The sequence below is a fragment of the Diabrotica undecimpunctata genome, chromosome 2 (assembly GCF_040954645.1).
Source record: "Diabrotica undecimpunctata isolate CICGRU chromosome 2, icDiaUnde3, whole genome shotgun sequence".
NCBI classification, from domain to species: Eukaryota; Metazoa; Arthropoda; class Insecta; order Coleoptera; family Chrysomelidae; genus Diabrotica; species Diabrotica undecimpunctata.
Window position 1 is genome coordinate 62,061,388 of NC_092804.1, and position 20,412 is coordinate 62,081,799.

At 32.6% G+C, this 20,412-nt stretch overlaps 1 protein-coding gene across 1 annotated transcript; it reads right to left on the reverse strand.

The window, feature by feature from the left end:
* Window positions 1-1,620: 1,620 nt before the first annotated feature.
* LOC140433702 (dynein axonemal heavy chain 7-like) lies at window positions 1,621-19,868 on the reverse strand. The gene is made up of 4 exons (XM_072521681.1): window positions 19,026-19,868; window positions 4,950-8,328; window positions 4,136-4,379; window positions 1,621-3,781 (listed from the first exon to the last, which is right to left on the reverse strand). Exons 1-4 carry the CDS (start codon window positions 19,866-19,868, stop codon window positions 1,621-1,623), a joined length of 6,627 nt encoding a protein of 2,208 aa, XP_072377782.1.
* Between the last annotated feature and the right edge of the window lie 544 nt (window positions 19,869-20,412).

The following is a 20,412-nucleotide window of genomic DNA, read 5'->3' on the forward strand; positions in this document are numbered from 1 at the left end:
AGAGCTTGCCAAGGAATTATTAAAAATATGATTGCTACATGGACAACGCACAGCACGTTTGGCCGATTTTTTTTAATTCGTTAACGGCACCTTTCGTTTTGGATGCCATTACTGAGCAACTGTCGATACCAAAACCTACGCAAAAATTTAAATCTAAATTAAAATCTTTACGGAATCTTCAACAATGTGGCCTAAAGCAACTCCAGTTAAGCGGTGTTCTCCTTCTGAACCGACATCTTCTTCTCGAATCGAATCGTAGGCGATCACAAATGTAATAAAATCTTTTCTAATCTCATTTAAATATAAATATCGCAAATACATTCTTCTTTGCATCAAGAAATGATATAATTTTTAGTAGTCTTACTAATTAATGTAGCATTAGCCGGAGCAGTTTCGAAATGTTTTAGCAGATCATTATCGCCAGCATCTATCCTAAATCGAAGCAATGCTCTAAAATTGCCATCCATTTTTATCATTCCTATGCCCTCTCAAAGAAATATTTTGTCTACCACAAAGAATAACAGTTTTTAATATTGGATTCAAATTCTTTCTATTTTCTTGAATCATTTCAACTCTTAACTTCCTGCTTATAGGGTTGATGGGTTTTAAATTTAAATTTTTTTTTAGGATTATTTGATTGATATTTATTTTTGTTTGGGGGGGGGGGGGTCATTACCCCCGTGACCCCTACCCCCTTGGATCCGCCACTGCGCAGTAGACATATCGTCATAAAATATTTTGATTTCTTCGTCTTTAAGGTCGGTTATTGAAGCGTATACTTGGATAATTTTGAGTTCATATCTACTGTTCAACTTCAGAATAAGATATGCCATTCTAGTTTATATACTTTTGATGTTTATTGTCTTGTTCGCGTGGTCTTTATGGACAAAGAAACCGATGCCTCCAACTGATGTAGTTTCAGGGCCAGTCTGATAGAATATATGCCCTGATTTCAGTGTTTTGAAAATATCACCTCGCTTTCTAACTTCGCTGATACCTATGACATCCTATTTAATTTTATTCATTTCAATTTCCATTTCTGTGAATCTCTTCTCGGACAGTAGACTTCTGGCATTGTATGGGTTTCCGTATAGTATGCTTTCCCCCACCCCCCCCCCCCAGAATCCTTGGGACAGACTGATAAATCAGTGTGAGATTTTGGACGCATCTTATTCACCTGGAGTAAATCTGTATTTGTTTTAAAATCTGACATAGCGGTTTTAAGGGGTATATTGGCATTAAATACCACGTCTGCCAGAAGGGTTGGTAAGTGTTCGCAGTATCACAGTTATATGCCTCAAATCTTGGCATATGCGTATTATTTAGACCCCAAAGCCAGACATCTTAAAACTAAATGTTAATATAAACATTTTTAACAGTACTTTTAACATTCACTAAACAGACGAAATTAATGATAAAGGAACTGAAAATGTGGCTTAGTTAGACGAGACGCAATAAAAACAGTTTACGAAATAGTATAGTCTCTATATCATGATACAGTGCAACCAAAATTCAAGCGCACCAGAAAAATGAAAACGCTACAACATGAAGCTCAAAGATTTTAGTCGGCAATTAAAATTTATAAAGGCGTACAAAAATACATTAGAAAACAATTATAGGTTACATGTATTGAGTTTCAAGAGCAACATTTTTAATCTTAATATTGTTTGCCGAATCTGCCTCTGTTAAGCACACATGCGATACTATTCTAACACCTCGTTTGAGCCAATGTTTGTATCTCTGCAGGAATTGTAACTTAATACAACATATAAAGAGTGTCATATCGCTACTTTGATATAAAGGAAGCTCATATAATTTAGATATTTTGGACAATTTGTCATTATTATTAGGGGTTAGTAAAATAGAAGAAAACGAATTGTAAAACTTAGATGAAATTTCATAGAAGCATTGATCTTCAGCATCCCATTCCGCATTTGTGACGGAAAGACCGGTTATTTTAATTCCTTCTATAGAATTCTCGCAATCTCTTAATAATCTAAAATTTAAACAAAGGCGTTCTACTGGTATTAAATATTTTAATGAAAAATTTAACTTAATTTTGCAAAATAGGGCTTTGGGGTATAAAAAAGCAGCTAACCAATAAGTGTTATTATGTGTAAGGTTTTTAAAATAATTTATTCTCAGTACTAGATTGGTGATAAATTCTGATAAAGAACTATTACCAAAGTAAGTCCATTTTTTCCATTTGTTTGGTACATTTCCTCGTAAAATTTGAAGAGAAATATTTTCTAACTCAACAGTTAATGGCTTTAATCCACTCAGGCTTTGTTTCACTAAAACAAGGGTTTCTCTTAAATTTCTATTTATGTTATTATATGTTTTTACTTCGTTTTCGATAACATAATCTGAATACGATACTACTATTTGTTCAGGTAGGTACATTAACATTCGATCTACATCAGATATTATTTTAAAGTCATTGTGTTCAATTTGTTCCACTTCACTAATGCAAATAGTATTTGATAGTAACTGAATTACAGTTTTAGAACATGAGCCACTGTATATAGACTCGAAGGTTTCACTAATACCGTAAATCTCATAGTTATCAAATTCTGGAAGATTTCGAACAAGTTTCAGGTAGTCAGAATAGTCACATTTCTTTGGTAAACCATATTCCCTGACATTTCCCAGGAAGTAGTTTTTACTTCTCATTATTTCTGAATTTAGAAATCCGTTTAATAAGTTATTAAACACATTTAATTCATAAATGGTATTCAGTTGAGTTCCATACTGGTAATTTCCTATTAGAAATATCGATTTTTCTATATCTGAGTGGGAAAAGTGCGCTTCGTTGATCGATAATTGCAACAATCTTATTGACATTTTTAGATCATTTTCGTTTACATTGTAGCAAGGTTTCCAAAAGAGATTATCATAAACTCTTCTTTTTATAAGAGCGCTATGAAAACAAATCAGACCATAGAGAAATTTTGTAAAAAATTCTTGTTTTCCTGGACAACCAGTACTAAAATATTCTGAAATATATTTTTTGTTTATGAAATGTTGTATAGTTTGCTTAAAACTACTTGGATAATTGTAAACAACTTTAATACTGTTTTGCAGCAGTTCTAACGGTATATCTTTTGTTGGTTCTGCTGTAAGCCACAATCGAAAGTTTTCATTCGTATTTTCGTAATTCATTTGAACTAGTTTTGTTTCCAAATCTTCTAGCCAGCGCTTATTGAGATGGCAGTTTTGAAACAGCAACCAAAAGCCTTTTTCGCGCGCTTCTTCCAGTAATAAATCTGTAGGACTTGAAGAATGGTCACTTATGCAAAAAGAACGGAAAGTGTGAGTTACTTTTTTCTTTTCTAGAAGAATATAAAGATTTTCATTAAAATCATTGCCCTCTGTTTGTAAGTGTAAAATGGGTGACAGACTGTATGACTCATTGTATATATCATCAATAGTCCACTGAAAGTGTTCTACAAATTTTGTTCCTAGTACAGATTTAATAAGATTTTTAATTCCAAGCTGTAAGTTTTTGGGCTTAAAATACTTTTCTAAAATAAGTTTTTGAAAAGATGTCAAGTTTGACTTCCATGGTTCAGGTATATTACAAGTTACTTCTGATAAAATGTATTTTTTCCATAAATCAAAATGTATTCTAATGTCGCAGACAAAATTGGATAATGCCGGAATACGTTTAAATTCATTTAATATTTCCCAATTAATCATACTTCCAGTAATTTCATTGGTACCAAAATTTGATTGTTTAAGAAAAATTAAAATTTCTTCCTCGGTAATTTCTTTTTTATATCTTAAAACATAAATAGTTAACAATAAAAGTACAAGAAACTTATCTTTCTCATATAAGGAGTAGTTTAATTGTTTAAAAAGCTGGTAAATAAAATTTTTGTTTATATTTTCGCATTTTCTTCTAACGAGCTTCGATTTCTCCGAGTTTATTATTGACTGATAGTACAAATGATCAAACCAGTCGAATGAAAATTGATAGATATGGTTAACTGATTTTAATTGCAATACACAGAAGTACATATTAGCTACAAAAGTTGCTACTGTCTGATATTGATTCATGAAATTTTGTATTGTTTTTTCGGCAGATCTAGCGTCTTGAAATTTATTTCTCAGCGTGTTCAAAACAATTTTGTACTCCTCTAGGGATCTTATAGATACTTCGTCCTCTAAAATATCCGCCTCAGATTCACATAGTGTTTCCAAAATTTCATTTTCCGTTTTGAAGATCTCTGTTTCAAAATTGTTAATTTTTTTGTATGTTTCTTTTTTTAGTTTTCTCGTTTCAGGCTTCTCAATCTGTGTCACTATCCTTAAAAAATGCTTTCTTAAATATTCGGAAGTTACAATAAAATTAATAACTGTGACTCTATTAAATATTTCTAGAAAAAAATTAGGCTGATGTATGTTACATACAAAATATAAACGAAACCGAGAATCCAGCAGAACAGCCTTTCCATTTATAAAGATGAAAGTGTTTTTGTTATCGTTTTCACCCTCCGTATATCCATCTTTAGAAATAAACTGATGCAAATATGTAGGTATATGATTTTTAACTTGATGGATCATTAGAGGCTTTCCAAATCTAACACAGTTAGTTAATTTACTTAAAAAGTTTTCGTTGGAAAATGTTGTAATTGTAAGATTATTTCTGCGTTCTATTTTTCTGATCCAGGTGCTAGCATGATAATCAGGATCAATAAAGATTGAGAATAGTTTGGAAAAATCGTAGATTAAAACATTCTGTAGGAAAAAATCGTCTCGAAGAAAATCTCCTTGTTTTCTCAGATCAATCTTTAATTTGGAGGAAAATGATTCTGATATATTAAATTTTTTAGAACAATCGGTATAATTTGATATATGAAGGCGCCACTTATCTGTAATATGACTTCTTGTAGAGAAGTCAATTGGTGCAAGATAAGTTACAATGCCTATAGTTAATAAAATATTACCCAAAACAAAAACATTCTGTTTCTCTAGATTTTCTACTGCTTTTGTCCACCTGATTTGCTCTTCGCCTAAACTACCAATTAACTTTTGTGCGCTCGCTAATTTTCTATTACAAAAATCTACTTCTTGCTGTAATTTCACTTGTTTTTTATTAGCATCTTCTAATAACGCATTAAGTCCTGCCAGTTTTTCCTCAATTCTTTTAACCTCTTCCTTTTTCTCGTTTAAAATTGCCACTGTATCCGCATATTCTTTCTCAGCTTTTCCTAACTTCTCTTTTTTTGGCGCTACTTCTTTAGCTACCTTGTCGTACATATCCATTGCAATTATCCATTTACAAAGACCTTCTGCAGCGCTAGACGCTTTAGCTACTACATGCGGTTTAAAATCTTTATGAGGAAGAAACTCCTTCCTGATTTTGACCATGATTTCAGGTTTTATGTTATCTTTATCGAAATCTTTAAGAGACTGAAGAAAATTCATATCTCCGAGGATTCTTTTGCTCGGTCCCCAATAGTCGTAGGTTTTCCTTCCAGTACTAGGATCTGGTATTCTATCAGGCTTAACATCTTTTATGACGCAAACAGCTGCCATCACCAGTTTAATAGCATCAGGAGGATTTTTCATTGATTTAACTAAAGTTATATCAGATGGTTTTAGTGTATTTAGGGCCGAAATGGCATCTTCTAGAATCGGAATAGCTTGAGCTAACTCAGCTTCACATTCCGATTTTAAAATTTGAGCCACTATAGCTTGTTCGCTTGCAATTTTTTCGTCTTGTCTAACTAATTCAGATGCTTTTTCTACTTCAATTGTTTCCAGTGCTATTTGTTCTGTCATTTCTATGGCTTTAGCTGTCATTTCTGCCAGTTGCGGCTTATATTCTGCTAAAACTCTTTGCATGTCTAAAATTTGGCTCGAAGCATAGGCTAATTTGGCTAGACCTTGAGAAAATCTTTTTCTTTTGTTCTCTATAATATTCTTCTCGTTATTGTAAATATCTATAAAAATATTAATTAAGTGTATAAAGCATAATGGCGAGACGTAGAGTGGGATTCTTAAAGTTTTCGATATGAGTTGAAAATCTCTGTGAAAATAAAGAAATGTGTCCAGTGATTTACTTTTGTATTCAGGAATTATGTCGATTGAACTAATTCTAATTTCTGCTACTTGTTGCAAAGCTTCGTCTGGCCAATCATCCCAAAACATTATCTGACACTTTAATAAACTTGGAAAATGCCTTAGCTTTCTTCTAAGTGACTTACCGTTAGCGGAAAAACATAAAATTAAATGCAAATTAAGTTTACAGCTCTTATTAAAGTGCAGAAAAACATCTGAAGAACTAATATCAATATTTCTGTTTCCTCCTTGGGCAGACAAACGCGTCAGTTCTAAAATTTCCTGTTTTTCTTCTAAATTAAATATATCTGATACATCACCGTTTTGAAGTAACATTTCAATATACTGTAGATACGCTTCTTCTAATAAATCTCTTTCGTTTACAATAAAAACAGTCTTATGCTCAATAGCGCCGGTTTCTTTTAAAATATGTTTTAATTCACACTTCCAGTGCTCTATAGTATAATTTTGTGTAATAGTAGGTTGAAAACATATGTAGCTATACATATACGATATTAATTTAGTCAATATAGACCTACCTAATCCATTTGATCCCAAAAATATAGAATTACCTGGAGTTAAAGATAATATCCGAGAGATTTTAAATATCTTCTCTAAAGCATATTCAAAAAATATTATGTTAAGTTTTCTTTTATTATTAGAATTGTATTTGTTCAATTCATCTTGTAGTAAGTCAATTATCAATTTAGATTCAATAATTTCTTCATATTTAAAATGATCTTTATCATTTATAGTACTAAGCACTATTTTGTTGATATTCGTATCAACTATTTCTTCAAGTGATTCGTTAAAATGTGTACTAAGAACTTTCTTTATTTCAGTTTCCAAAATGTTATTTTCTAGATTGGTTAATCTGTCTCCAAATACTCTAAAGATTTCATGAATCCACAGCTTAATATATATCTTTTTATTTCCATCATAAGTCTCTTTTTTCAGAAGGGAACAACCTTTTATCACGCTTGAAAACTCATTCAAATTAAAATGGTAGTAACTGCGAGTTAGAGTCGGTTGATAATGCGTCAAAACTTTTTTGTAAATACAGAATGTAGCATCAATTATTTGACTTACAATGTTTCCTATATCACCAGGAAAACCGTTTTGACGCCATATATGCAACATAGTATTGCTAAATATTCTTGTTATTGTTTCATCCGAAAATTCGTTTATTCCAAATACATAAAAATGTCTTAAAAATCTTAATTTAAGTGGATAATTGGAGTCTGGCAAGCTCATTGCGGTTACTAAGTTAGCGTCTTTCAAAACTATTTTACTAAAATTTCTAAAATCGTACCATACATTATGATCTAGATATTGACGTAGTAATTCTATACAGTTCAAATTCCCATATTTGTCAGAAGAAACACGATTCAGGTCATCAATAAAAATAATATATTTCTTTCCCTTTGAGGGATAATATATTCCCTCTTTTCTTTTATTTGTTTTAGACAAAATTAACTTTTGGGTTGTTTGTGCATCAAAATATGTATTGAAATTTACATGAGACACTTCAAAATCTTTTCCATTAAATTTATTTCGTAAAGTGTCTTCTATTAATATGCTTTTTCCCGTACAATTTGGCCCAAGAAATAAAATTGGTAGCTTGTTTTTAAGATAAAGAGTTAGAATGTAAGAATAACGTAGCGTGTCTGCAGTTGGTACCAAGAAGTCATACATATATGGATTTTCTACAATTTTTTCACTTTTAAGTAAGTCTTGATATACTTTCCAATTACCTCTTTGTTTGTAAATATATTGATATTCAGTAATTAAACCGTCATGAGGAAGGCTTACTTCTAACTTTCCAAATGAACTTGGATATGGGTGTGTCTGATTTTGTCCTCTCCAGAGTTGCTTATAAAATTCGTCAAATTTTTGTCTCGATGGCGTGTCTAGCAACGCACCTAAACCGATAATTCCAGCCTGAATAATTGTTGCTTGAATCCAGGTTGAGAGATTCTTTAAGTCATCTTCTTTTTTGTTTACCGAGCATACATCATCTAAAAAAAGTTGTGTGATAGCTAACATATTTTTAACTAAATTAATTTCACTAAGTTGACAAAGCTGATGACAATACTTCTGGAAAAATTCGAGACATGGGGGAACTACCCAGCAACATATGTCACTAATTTGCTGTTGAAATCCATGAATCCAGTCTGAAGTACACGATGCAACCCACGAATTCACTATTGCTTTCCAGACTGGAATTAGTTGGTCTATATAAATAATTGTCGAGTGGGATACCTAAAAAATGGTCAATGTAATAGAAATGTAAATAAAAGTATAAAATACAAACAGTAAAATAAAGTATTTTTTTATTAAAAAAGTGTTCCTTAAAGATGTTGTATCCGATTAGATGGTTTTAATGAAATTCGCAGAAAGAACAAAATATCTGCTACTCAGTAACATAAAAAGTTGTAAATTAAATTATATTTGGTTCAGATATCACAGTTTTTGTAGAACCCTGTATATTGTTATTCTATATATGTTATAATGCGCGGTTGTCTCGTGTGTTATAAGGTATTTTCTTCTTCTTTTTCTTCTTATGTAGACATGACTCTGTCTGTTTTTCAATGTGCCTCCAGTAATTTGTCGTTCCATCGTTTACGTGGTCTTCTTACTGGGGAACCGTCTCTTGCCGTCTTTACTACTCTATCTGATGTCATTCGGCGTATATGATCGTTCCATTGTACTCGTCTATTTCTTACCCAGTCCTTGATGTTCTCCACCTTGCATCTACGTCGTGTATCTGTACTTCTAGATATGTCATATAGTGTTTTACTATCAATTTTTCCAAGTGTTTTCATGTCTGCTGTTTCAAACATCCTTTTTGTCCCCTCTGCGTCATGTCGTGTTTCTGCTGCGTATGTTATTATTGGCCTGAGACCATTTTGTAAATTCTACCTTTAATTTCTTTCTCGGTATTTTTATTTCCCCATATTGTTTCATTCAGGCAATCTGCAGCTCTGCTCTATTCACTTGGTCTTCCACTTTTGTTTTGAGGTTTCCGTAGCTAGATAATGTGATGCCTAGATATTTAAACTCTATCGCTTGTTGTATTATTTGACCTTCCAGCTCCAATTTATATCTTAGTATATTTGCTGTTCTAACCATGCATTTTGTGTTTTTTTTTTTGGAAAATTGACATGTTAAATTTTCTGGTGGTTATATTAAATTGGTGCAGTATACGTTGCAAATCGTCTTCACTCTAAGACAGTAGTATTGCGTCGTCTACATGGCAGATTATTTTAAGTTGTCTTTCTTCCATTTGCTATCCTTTTTTAGTTTTTACTTTTTTTATTATTTCATCCATAATCAGGTTGAACAATAGAGGATTCAAAGAACGTCTTATCACATTGCCAACTTTAATAAGGTGAGTTAGTTCTTCTTTTACTTTTATTTTTATTGTGTCGTTTTGGCAGACATTTTAGATTGTTTTGATTATTTCTAGAGGTATCTCTCTTACGTACAATATGTGAATAACGTCCTTTAATTTGACCCGATCAAATGCCTTCTTAAGGTCCACAAAACATAGATATGCCGGTTTAATGTATTATAATGATGTCTTTTGCACATACCTCATTATAAATATAGCGTCGGTACATGATCTTCCCGACATAAAACCTTGTTGTTCTTCTGCTAGTGTTATAATTTTATTCGTAATAAGATATATTTTAGATTATTAATTATGTAAAGAATTGAGTAAAGGTGAACCAAATAATTTAGAAATACATCTTCTTCTTTTTATATAGACATGACTCAATGTGCCTCCAGTAAGTTGTCGTTTCATCGTTTTCGTGGTCTTCCTACTGATCGTCTTCCTATTGGGGAACCGTCTCTTGACGTCTTTACTACTTTATTTGTTGTCATTCGGCTTATATGATCGTTCAATTTTACTGTTCTATTTCTTATCCAGTTCTTGAAGTTCTCCACCTTGCATCTATATCGTATATCTGCACTTCTAGCTCAGTCCCATAGTGTGATCATCAATTTTTCTCTGTGTTTTCATCTCTGCTGGTTCTAACATTTTTTTCGTCCTCTCTGTATCAGGTCTTATTTCTGCCGCGTATGTCATTATTGGTCTGATGACTGTTTTGTAAATTCTGTCTTTCGTTTCTTTCCCGATATTTTTCTCCATATTATTTCATTCAGGCAGCCTGCGGCTCTGTTTGGTCTATTCATTTGATCTTTCACTTGAGTTTCGAGCTCTCCGTAGCTAGTTAATGTTATGCCTAGATATTTAAACTCCATCACTTGTTCTATTATCTGACCTCCCAGCTCCATCTTAGTAAATTTGCTGTTGTAACCATGCATTTTGTCTTTTTTGGGGAAATTAACATGTAGAATTATATGAACAACATAAATTTGAAGCACAGATTGATTTAAGATATAAAATTTCAGAATACATTATCGCATTTTTTATTTAGAAAAAGCCTTTGATAAAGTATCGAGGCAGAAACTATGGGAAATTCTAAAAGTAAAAGGAATACACAACAAAATATGATTAAGAATGTGTCTGCTTATTACTGAATAGTTTTATAATAACACCACATATATAAGTTCTTTGGAATTTAACAAAATCTCATTTTTTGCTTTTTTTAGCTAACACGAAATAACAAATGATAATGGACAAAGACTATTACACTTAGCACTTATTACACTAACATTTAAAAAACTATGTGTCGTAACTACGAAGTTTGCCCATAAAGGCATAAAGATGTCCATAAGGGTCCTGGCTTACTCCAAAAGATAAATATACCAATCAAATAGACCATGTGGTTATTCAAAGAGAATATGAGAGGATGATAATAGATACAAGATCTTACAGAGGAACAGATGCAAATAGCGATCTTCCTGGTAAACGCAAAATTTAACCAAACATTTAAAAGACAAAGTAAAAGCAATTTAACCCTATAAACAACTTTAAATATACAACCGCTAAAAGAAGAAAAACGCAGACAAAAATTTGCAGACGAAATTACAAATCACAACCTGCATGTAACCCAAGAAAGTATGGATGAAAGGAGGAGAAACATAGAAAAAGTTATTGAAACGGCTGCAAAAAATGTAATGCCAAGAAAAAAAAAGATGTAAAACTGAGTGGTTCTATACCAAATTCAAGGAAGCTATAAATTAAAAAAAAACGTAAGAAGAAGAACGCCAAAACGCATGTGTATGATCAAGAAAACGAAATTTCATCGAGAAAAATAAAAAAAAAACAGAAACACGATTTATACAGAAAGAAAGTAAGAATTTGTTTCAAGAAGTCCGAAATAACAACAATGCAATAGGAAAAAGAACTGTTTATTAATCGTAAAAATGTAGAATTAATAGCAGATGAAGAAAGAATTATACATTAATGTAAGGAATATTTTGAAGAAGTACTAAATGTAGATAATAGATTTACAAATGAGTTTCATACCGAAGAAAATTTAAGCGATGAAATAATCATCCACCATCTCTAGAGAAAATAAGAAATAAACTAAAATATTTAAAAAACGCTAACAGCCATTAAATAGGTAGGAGCAAAATTAGCATAACAATTGCATAAATGCATAAAAATTATATGAGAGAGGGAAGAAATGCCTAGATATTGGAACAGATCAGTCTTAATACCGGTATACAAAAAAGAAAATAGGCAATACTGCTCAAACTGGAGGAATAGAAAAATAGCATTGCTCGATAAGATATACAAAATACTAGTGAAAAGTATTCGAGCAAAATTGGAAGAGTACACACAACAAATAATAGAGTATCAATATGGTTTTCAAAAAAGCAGATCAGTCACAGGTCATATTTTTACATTGAGGTAAACCAAGAGATTTTAAACAAGCGTATGATTTAGTAAATCTACAAAAATTATCGAATTTAGTAAAATATTTAAAAATACTAAGCGAATGAATTAACCTAGTTAAAATAACAATCAGTCATGTAACCATGAAGATCAAATACAACGGAAAATTATCTAAAGCAAGGAGATCCTCTGTCTACAACCCTGCTAACTCTTTGTCTAAAATGGGTGATAAGAGATAGCAATTTAAATAGAACGGACTTTAAGGACAAAGATCTATCAGATATTGATATAAGATAAAATTGTTGTTTTTAATATTATTAAAATTTCATCATATTTTCTCATCTTTTAAACCTTGCTTGGAGTTCTATAAATATTTCAAAATTAAAATTAGTAAAATCGGTCCAGTCGTTCTCGAGTTGTTATAAAAAAGTTAAATGACGTTTAAATAAGTGTATATGTATGTATATTATGTACCTATATTACTGTATACCGCAAGGTTACAGTACGTGTTCCGATATTTCACGTCATGCTAAATATTATTTCGAGCCCGTGCAAAAACATCATACCGAGCGATAAGAAGTATTCACTTCAATATAAGTTGAACTAAAGGGTAGGGGCAGCAGTAGTCACAAATAACAAACGAATATCCAAAATTACAAACGCATCCTGTTTGCACCACTTAGCTCCTCCTACTCAATCCCTATTTTCACCTCCAACTTGGTGCACACAGGTAACCTGAGCAATCCCACTGGAGATTGGCTAATCAAAACCTCTAGTGTGGGATAGGGTCAGAGAAGAAAGTTTTGGTCCTCCGATGGATAGGGAGTTGGGAGAAGGGCTAACAATCCTCCCTTGTAAAACTCAATCGTTGCAAATAAAATAGCTATTGAGACAACTGGACGGATTTCACAACGGGTTTATAGTAACTAAAAGGCTGAGCAAATATATTATCGCATTAACGCCAATATCAGACAGAATTTGCACCATAAGACTCAAACGTAAATTGCACGACGTGACAATGGTTAATGTATATGACCATGTAGACGAAGGATGTCGAGGAAGAAGAGGTAGAAAGATTTTATGAAGGTCTAAAGGAAGCAAGTAATAAAATCCAAAGACACGATGCTTGTATAATATTAGGTGATTCTAACGCTGCGCTGGGAAAAGAAGGAACTTTTGGAAACATATTTGGAAAACATAGTTTACATGCTGAAACCAGTCAAAAAAATTTATTTTTTCTTGGTTAAAACTGTTCTCAAAAAGAGATTATTATAGCAAAATCTGCAAAAATGTATAATCAAAGTTATTGGATAGGTTATATCATTTCAAAATTGACATACTTAGCTTCGATCTTGTAGGCCGCAACATGTAAATGGCTGAAAAAATCTGGGAGTGGTGTTTTTACTTTAGAAATACCAAATTCTGATTGTTTTCTGTGTTTTTTGTGTTATATGTTTGTATAAATTGTATCGTAATTGTGATTCCTCCCTCCACTTCCAAACCAACTCGCCAACACGCACTAGCCAATCTTGGCGTTTTAATGGCGTAAAACCCTAAAAGTTATTTTCCATGAAAGAAGAAACTACTGACCGGCCCTCAGTCTCCGGCGGCTCGACCACCCCAATCAAGGTAGCGGTTGGAACAGGTCGGAGCAGAGGGTGCTAAGAATAACCGGAAAAAATCAGGTTACTACAAAGAGCGACAATGCATATTAGTTCATACAATGTTAGAAGTCTTTTATCAGATCAGAAGATGATAGAACTGGAGGAAGAGCTAAAAAGAATAAAATGGGACATCATTGGCCTCAGCGAAATGAGACGAAGAGAAGAAGCTCAAATTACTCTGAAATCAGGACACGTATTTCATTTTGCAGGTGAAGAAGACAATTTAAATGGTGGAGTAGGATTCGTTATACATAGAAAGCACACACAGATTATAGTTGAAATTATCAGCATAAGCCCCAGGATTGTTTATTTCATCTCCAAATTAAATGTAAGATATATCCTTAAGGTACTCCAGACATATGCTCCAACGACTATCCACCAAGCTAGTTTAATGCAAAAATGGGGTTTAAACAAGATGACGCAAAAGTAGCAATAGGTAAGTATGGATATGGTGAAAAAAATGTACGAGGGCAAAGATTGCTGAACTTCTTACACCAGGAAAATTTATTCATGATAAACTCTTTTTTCGATAAAAAGCCTTAGCGTAAATGGACATGGATCAGTTCAGATGGCAGTATCAAAAATGAAATAGATTATATCATAACAAATAGAAAAGAAATAATCGAAGACATCGAAGTACTCAACAAATTTTCAATTGGAAGAGACCACATATTAACCCAAGCTAACATACTATTAAAAATCAAATTGGAAAGAACAAAGATGATCCTAAAAACAAGAAAAACGAAATGGGTTCTCCCAGAAAACATCGACCTGTATGAAGATACACTAAGCAGATATATACAAGACTTGCAAGATAAAATAGAAGATCCAGCAAATGATGGCATAACGAGGCTCTAAAAGAAATAGAACGAAACGGTTCTGACCCATAAAGAAAAACTAAGCCAAAATACCAAAGAGCTAATGAGCAAAAGAAGACAGCTGATGGAAAAGGTGACAATAATAAAGAAATTAAATAAAGATATCCATCGGTCAGTCCGAAAAGACGTAAGGGAAAACAATACAAGAGAAATAATTAAAATAATTCAAGAAAACAAAAGTTTAAAAGTTTTGAGGCGAAATTCGAAAATATCCTTGAGGTTGTCGAATCCTTTTATCGCGAAATGTATGAGAGCACCGACGAAAGGAAAGATCCACCCCTTTTCAAAACCACAAACCAAGGATCAGAATTAATGCCAAAAAGAACTCCATACGAAATCAAAACGGCACTTTTAGAAATGAAAAATAACAAATCCCTTGGCGATGACGGAGTAGTGATCGAAGCGATCAAAGTAGGTGGAAATAAAATTATCCAGGCTTTGGCCAAGTTATTCACCGAATGCATCCACCAAGGAAAAACTCCTTCTCAATGGAACAATGTAGTCATTATTTTATTACACAAGCAAGGAGACATAACAGATCTAAAACACTATCGTCCTATCAGTTTGATTTCACACATATATAAACTTTTCACAATAATTATCAAAAAAAGACTGGATGCCAAATTAGACTTATATCAGCCTAGAAAACAAGCTAGATTTAGATTGGGATACAGAAGTAACGACCAATTGGTACTAGTGATAAAGAAACTGATAGAGAAGGCTGCAGAATACAACAAACCATTGGCACTGATATTTGTCGACTACGAGAAAGTATTCGATAGCATAAGCTATCAGAAAATATTAAAAGCATTGACAGAATGCCGAATAGACCATCGCTTCACTAACATAATCGAATATATCTATCAAAATGAAAAAGACCATCTGAAAAAAAAAATAAACAAATTCTGTATACAGCGAGGAGTACGGCAAGGAGACACCGTCTCTCCAAACTGAATCCAATCTGAACGAGCATGGCATCAACATAAATGCAGATAATATCAGTCATTTGAGATTTGCAGATGACATCGTCTTTATCGTATGGATGATGCAATAATATTGTTTGAAAAATTATATCACGCTTCATTGGAGGTCGGACTAAAGATTAATATGAACAAGACGCAAATAATGACTAAACTGGTGCTAACGAAATATTGCTGATAAAAAGATGAAAAGAGGTGAGGGAGACCTATGTCTAGCAGTGGACGCATACAGGTTTTTGATGAATGAATTGTGATTGTGTAACACAAATTGTGTACCGTAGATTTGTGTTTTGTGTATTGTGTGTTGCGTATGTATTGTGTATAAGATTTTTGGTTATGTTTATCGACCACCTGTTACTCCGCTATTGTTGGTATATTCTTGTTGTTGACTTCTTCTTTTAGTAATTGCAACCAAACTTTTTACATTCTGGTTTGCTACACATTTTTCTTCATTGTACTCTGTATTCATTGTCCCAGGCATGTTTACATATCTGTGATCATCGCAAGTCCCTATATTTGATGTATGTTTCATGTTCGTGTGTCCTTACACTTAGTAGTCCTACGGTTTCTCTCACGTAGGAATTGTTGTATTCACAATCATTCACGTTATAGGGTATTTTATATATGCAGTTTTTGGATCTGTTCTTGTGGGTTTGGTTTTTGGATAGGATCTCAGTGTGTTGACTGTTTGGAATCTTGCTGTGATGTACTTCTTCCTATGTTCTTTTTTTGCTCTCTTCCTATGTTTGTGGTGTTTTGTTATTTTCTTTTTTCAATCTTGTGGAATTTATTGTTTATAAATAACAATGGGTAGTCATTTTTAGTGAAAAGCTTTGTTAGCAGGTTTTCCTCCTAAAATGCATTTTCATTAGAGGAGGTGCTTCGGGCTCGATCATATAGGGATTTGAGAATTCTTTTTTTGATATTTACGTTGTAGTTGCTCAAATTTATCATATTCCAACCTCAAAAAGATGGGTAATAGACATAACTAATGTCAGAACTTCGAGGGGCGAATTCTGACTGAGATCTTTATCTTGTGGAAGCAAAAATGGGACAGAAAATCACGACTGGGGCAAAAAGAACAAAAATCGACTTAAAAATGGAATTTTTAAGTATTCAAGAACCCGACAAAGAAACAAGAACATCAACATGCTCCATAAATAAAAATTAACAAAACCAGAGAGGAAGATACTGAAGAGTAAAAATGGGAACAGTTAAAAACAATCATAACGGAATCTTTCGGAGAAGTTAAGAGAGAGAGAGAGAAATGCGAAATGTTATGATAATGAATGTAGAACAGCAGAGTGGTAAAAAGACAAGCTAGACTTTACCAGCTACAAAGAAAGATCAGAAATAACAGAAATTTATAATGTTAAGACAGTACAAGCGACTACAACATGCAGAAAAAAGCAATTTTTTTTATTAGCAAAATCGCGTCAGCCAAATTTTCTATTAGCGAAACAATGATAGCGAACAATAATTTGTATTACATGTATAATGTTAGTTTAGACAGCATTTAAAACGTTAATTGAGGTTAAGAAACTTTTTATGTTTGAAATATTATACTGTAGACCTAAAATATCGCTAAGTTTATTCGGTATATTGTACAACATGCGCTTTGGCGTTAATGCTGGACATTTCTCTAATATATGTTTGGTTGTTAATTTTTCATCACAGTTGTCACATCTTGGTTCTTGTTTGTTGGAGAACACGTAGCTATTAATTTTCTGAAGACAAATTATATCTGGATTGTATCTAGCCAGGATTATTTGGAGCATCGGAAGGTTATTGTAAAAACCGTTAATGTTCCATTGCAAAATTAAAGAGAAGCCCGTGTATAATAAATAAAAACTGAAACTTGGGATTGTTACATAAGTTTATGACTCGATCCCTGAGATAACTCACTTTCAGTCTCTGATGTCTCACTATCCGAGTAGGTCATCTGTAAATGTATCAGTAGTTTCTTTCTTATTTTTGTACATCTCGATTTAATGAATCTTTGTTTGAAATAAGGGTATATTGCTGTTAACATTTTTGCTGAAGCTTATAAATCGTTATTGTAGTTTTTTATGGCACTGACTGGATCCTGTGCACCACAAACATTTTCAAATAGATCGGATATTTGATTAAAATCAAGATTAAATGGAGGGTTTTGCTCTGAGTTGAATGCCTTGGCCGATTCCATGAGTATGTGAGTTGGCGTCTTTTCCTTACTTTTTTTGGTATTTTGGATGGAGCATCATTTGGTTTAACAAACGGGTCTAGACTTGGGTTTTCTGAATCAGCGTCTTGAGCTGGAGGAAATGTGACCTATTTCTTCCAATTGAGCTATTTTGTGTAGTCTGGGTTGTATCTATATTGATGCTTGGTTGTGCGGTTGGAGTTTTTGAGGGGTTAGTTGGAAGTATTTGGTGAGGTGTGGATTGCGAAGATGTTCGGGAGTGAGAGTTTTGGATATAATTTTTGGAAACTGATTTTTGGGTTGTTTTGCAATTTGCTGCAGTATGGCCTTGCCCTTTACATGAAAAACATACCAAGGAATCTTGTGACAAAAAAATCCTATAGTTGGTGTTATCATAATTAATTAATATGGATTCTGGTATTGGGGCAAGCGGCAGTGTGATAAAAATTTGTCGTCTAAAACTATAAACGTGACTGAATTCCGGCAAACCGGCACTTATCTTGAGAAATGATATGGGAGAAATGGTTTTAAGGCCCAATTTTTTAATTTCTTGAGTTAGTAAAGCATGGAGAATGGTGGGACAAACGTTTGACAGAATTAGTCTTTCTGCTGGAGTGACTAGTTTGCGTGCTTGGACTTGTTGGTTATTAATTTCTATAAACCCTCCATAATTATTTATACAATGTTCAACAATGTTTTTGTTTGCAAGGTACATACATACTCTGTTGTTAGAAAGTCGTGAGGAAAATAGAATATTTTTAGGCTCGATCAACACTCCTAGTGGAATCAGGTAATCTTGAAGTTTTAGGTTTTCAATGGCTGGGAATACAATAGCTTGATCTTTGGTAGATAATTGTTGTTCAATCACCGCAGAAGAATAAGTTTTAGTATTGTTTTCCTTTTGGGAGCTTCTGTAGTACCTTTTCTTTATAATTTACAATTAATTTAGACCTGATTACGGTGCTGTTTTAGAACAGGCAATTTTATCATGTCGTTATAGATAACGAATACACTTTCGTTTTTCGTTTTTCGTTTTTTTATATCAAGCCGATTTATGATAAATACAATAAATTCCTGTGAAATGATTCTGTTTTATAAAATTTTAAAGAGTACTTACAGGATGGAAGAGAACGGAAAATAAAAAAAATTTTAATCAATAACTACTATCTAAATAACTGTTTTTATTTGGAGCTGACAAATTCGCACTAATTAGTATACCTGTCAGGACCGAACTGCTAATAGCAAAGAATTATTTATGATTTATAAGTATTTCTGATATTTTAATAAACAGATATTAGAATTATACATACGTCAAGTATTTTTAAATAAAATATAATTTACAACAAGTTTGATACAAGTTATCTATCAAGATGATACTAATTGGGTGTTGTGGTGCACATAAGAAATATTTTACTACTTTAAGATATGGAAAATCATACTTACCACAGACGGAGTAGCATTTTGTAAACTATCTGTTTCAAAAATAACTCTATCTTCGTAACTCATTTCTAATATCTCCCCCGATTCTAAAAACAACTTTCTTTCTTTAAAAACAGACATCATATTATCAATCCAATCCGGATTAATATCACCGTCGAAAATGGTCCATGTTTTTTCTGTTAAACTGCGAGCAATATTATCTCTAAATAACGTTGCAATAAGACCGTCCATCCATTCATTCGGCTTTGAAGAATAACCATATAAAATCTGATAGTTATAGCAATTTGGCACTACGAAGTTAAGGTTCAATTTTGCACCGTCAATATCTTGCGTTAATGTTTGGCTCAGTCTAATAATGGTTGTTTTGTTGTTAGATTTTCCAACAAGAATAGTACAACTCATACTTTGAATACATTCATATACTTCAAGAGTTTTGAGACCAAATTGTTGACTCCAGGAAAGATTGAAGTTTTCGCATATGATTTTAAGTCCTTCACTAAGTGAATTATTTTCACCAATAATAACTGAGTCTGTAAAAATATGGTGTAAAATGCTGTGAAACTCTTTGATATTGTCGCTTGATACTTCCCGTGATAATACATTAGTCAACACAGTAAATACAATGTCGTTTTCATTTAGAGAAGGATGTTTGATTTTTAAATTTTCACTGTCCCGAAAGATTTTCATTAGTTTGCTTAAACCAAAATAATATTTCCCTTTTGATGATAAAGTATCCTGCAAATAATTAAAAACGCAAGTAATCTTTTTTGATAGCATACTGGCCTCTGTGAAGCCTATACTATACAAGACAATTTCTGAGATTTTGTCATTGTCGGGATGCAGCATGGTAATAGTTCTAAAGTATTGCTTTAAGTTTTCCGGTAAATCTCTACATGAATGATTAGTTGTGCTTATACTTATAAAACTGGTTTGTCTGAAAGCAATTTGTGAAGATCCAATAAGGCAACTCCCTAATTGTTGTTTCTTAGCTTGTTCTATATTAAAAAGGCATTCTGACAGTCCTGACATAACGCTGATTTGAAGGTTTGTGAAATTTTCGAAACATATCCAAGAACCACATAGTAAGCTGCCTGCAAATATTAATAAACTTTAGTAAATAATAAATGCAATTAAAAAGTTATTTAAAAACAAAATCCACAAGGAAAATAATTCCTGTAGCTGGCTGTATACCACGTATAACAAAAGAGGTTAGTCTTTGTATGTGGGTATATTTTATTTTATAAAAACCCTTAAAAGGGCAACATTAAAAGCACGAACGTTTTCGGAACAACTGTTCCATCATCAGGTTAAAATACCTAAAATAAGTATAAACCATTTAATTACAGCAAACGTGGTTTAAAATTTTGACTAAGGTTAAAGAAACAATAAA

Excerpts from the sequence above, each read along its gene's own strand:
- LOC140433702 (XM_072521681.1), bottom strand. The coding sequence starts at position 19,868 with ATGCTGCATCCCGACAATGACAAAATCTCAGAAATTGTCTTGTATAGT. Across the intron at positions 8,329-19,025 it reads AAAATGCTACTCCGTCTGTG|GTATCCCACTCGACAATTAT; the intron begins GTAAGTATGATT and ends ACCATTTTTTAG. Across the intron at positions 4,380-4,949 it reads ACAGAATGTTTTTGTTTTGG|AAATATTTAATAGAGTCACA; the intron begins GTAATATTTTAT and ends ATTTTTTTCTAG.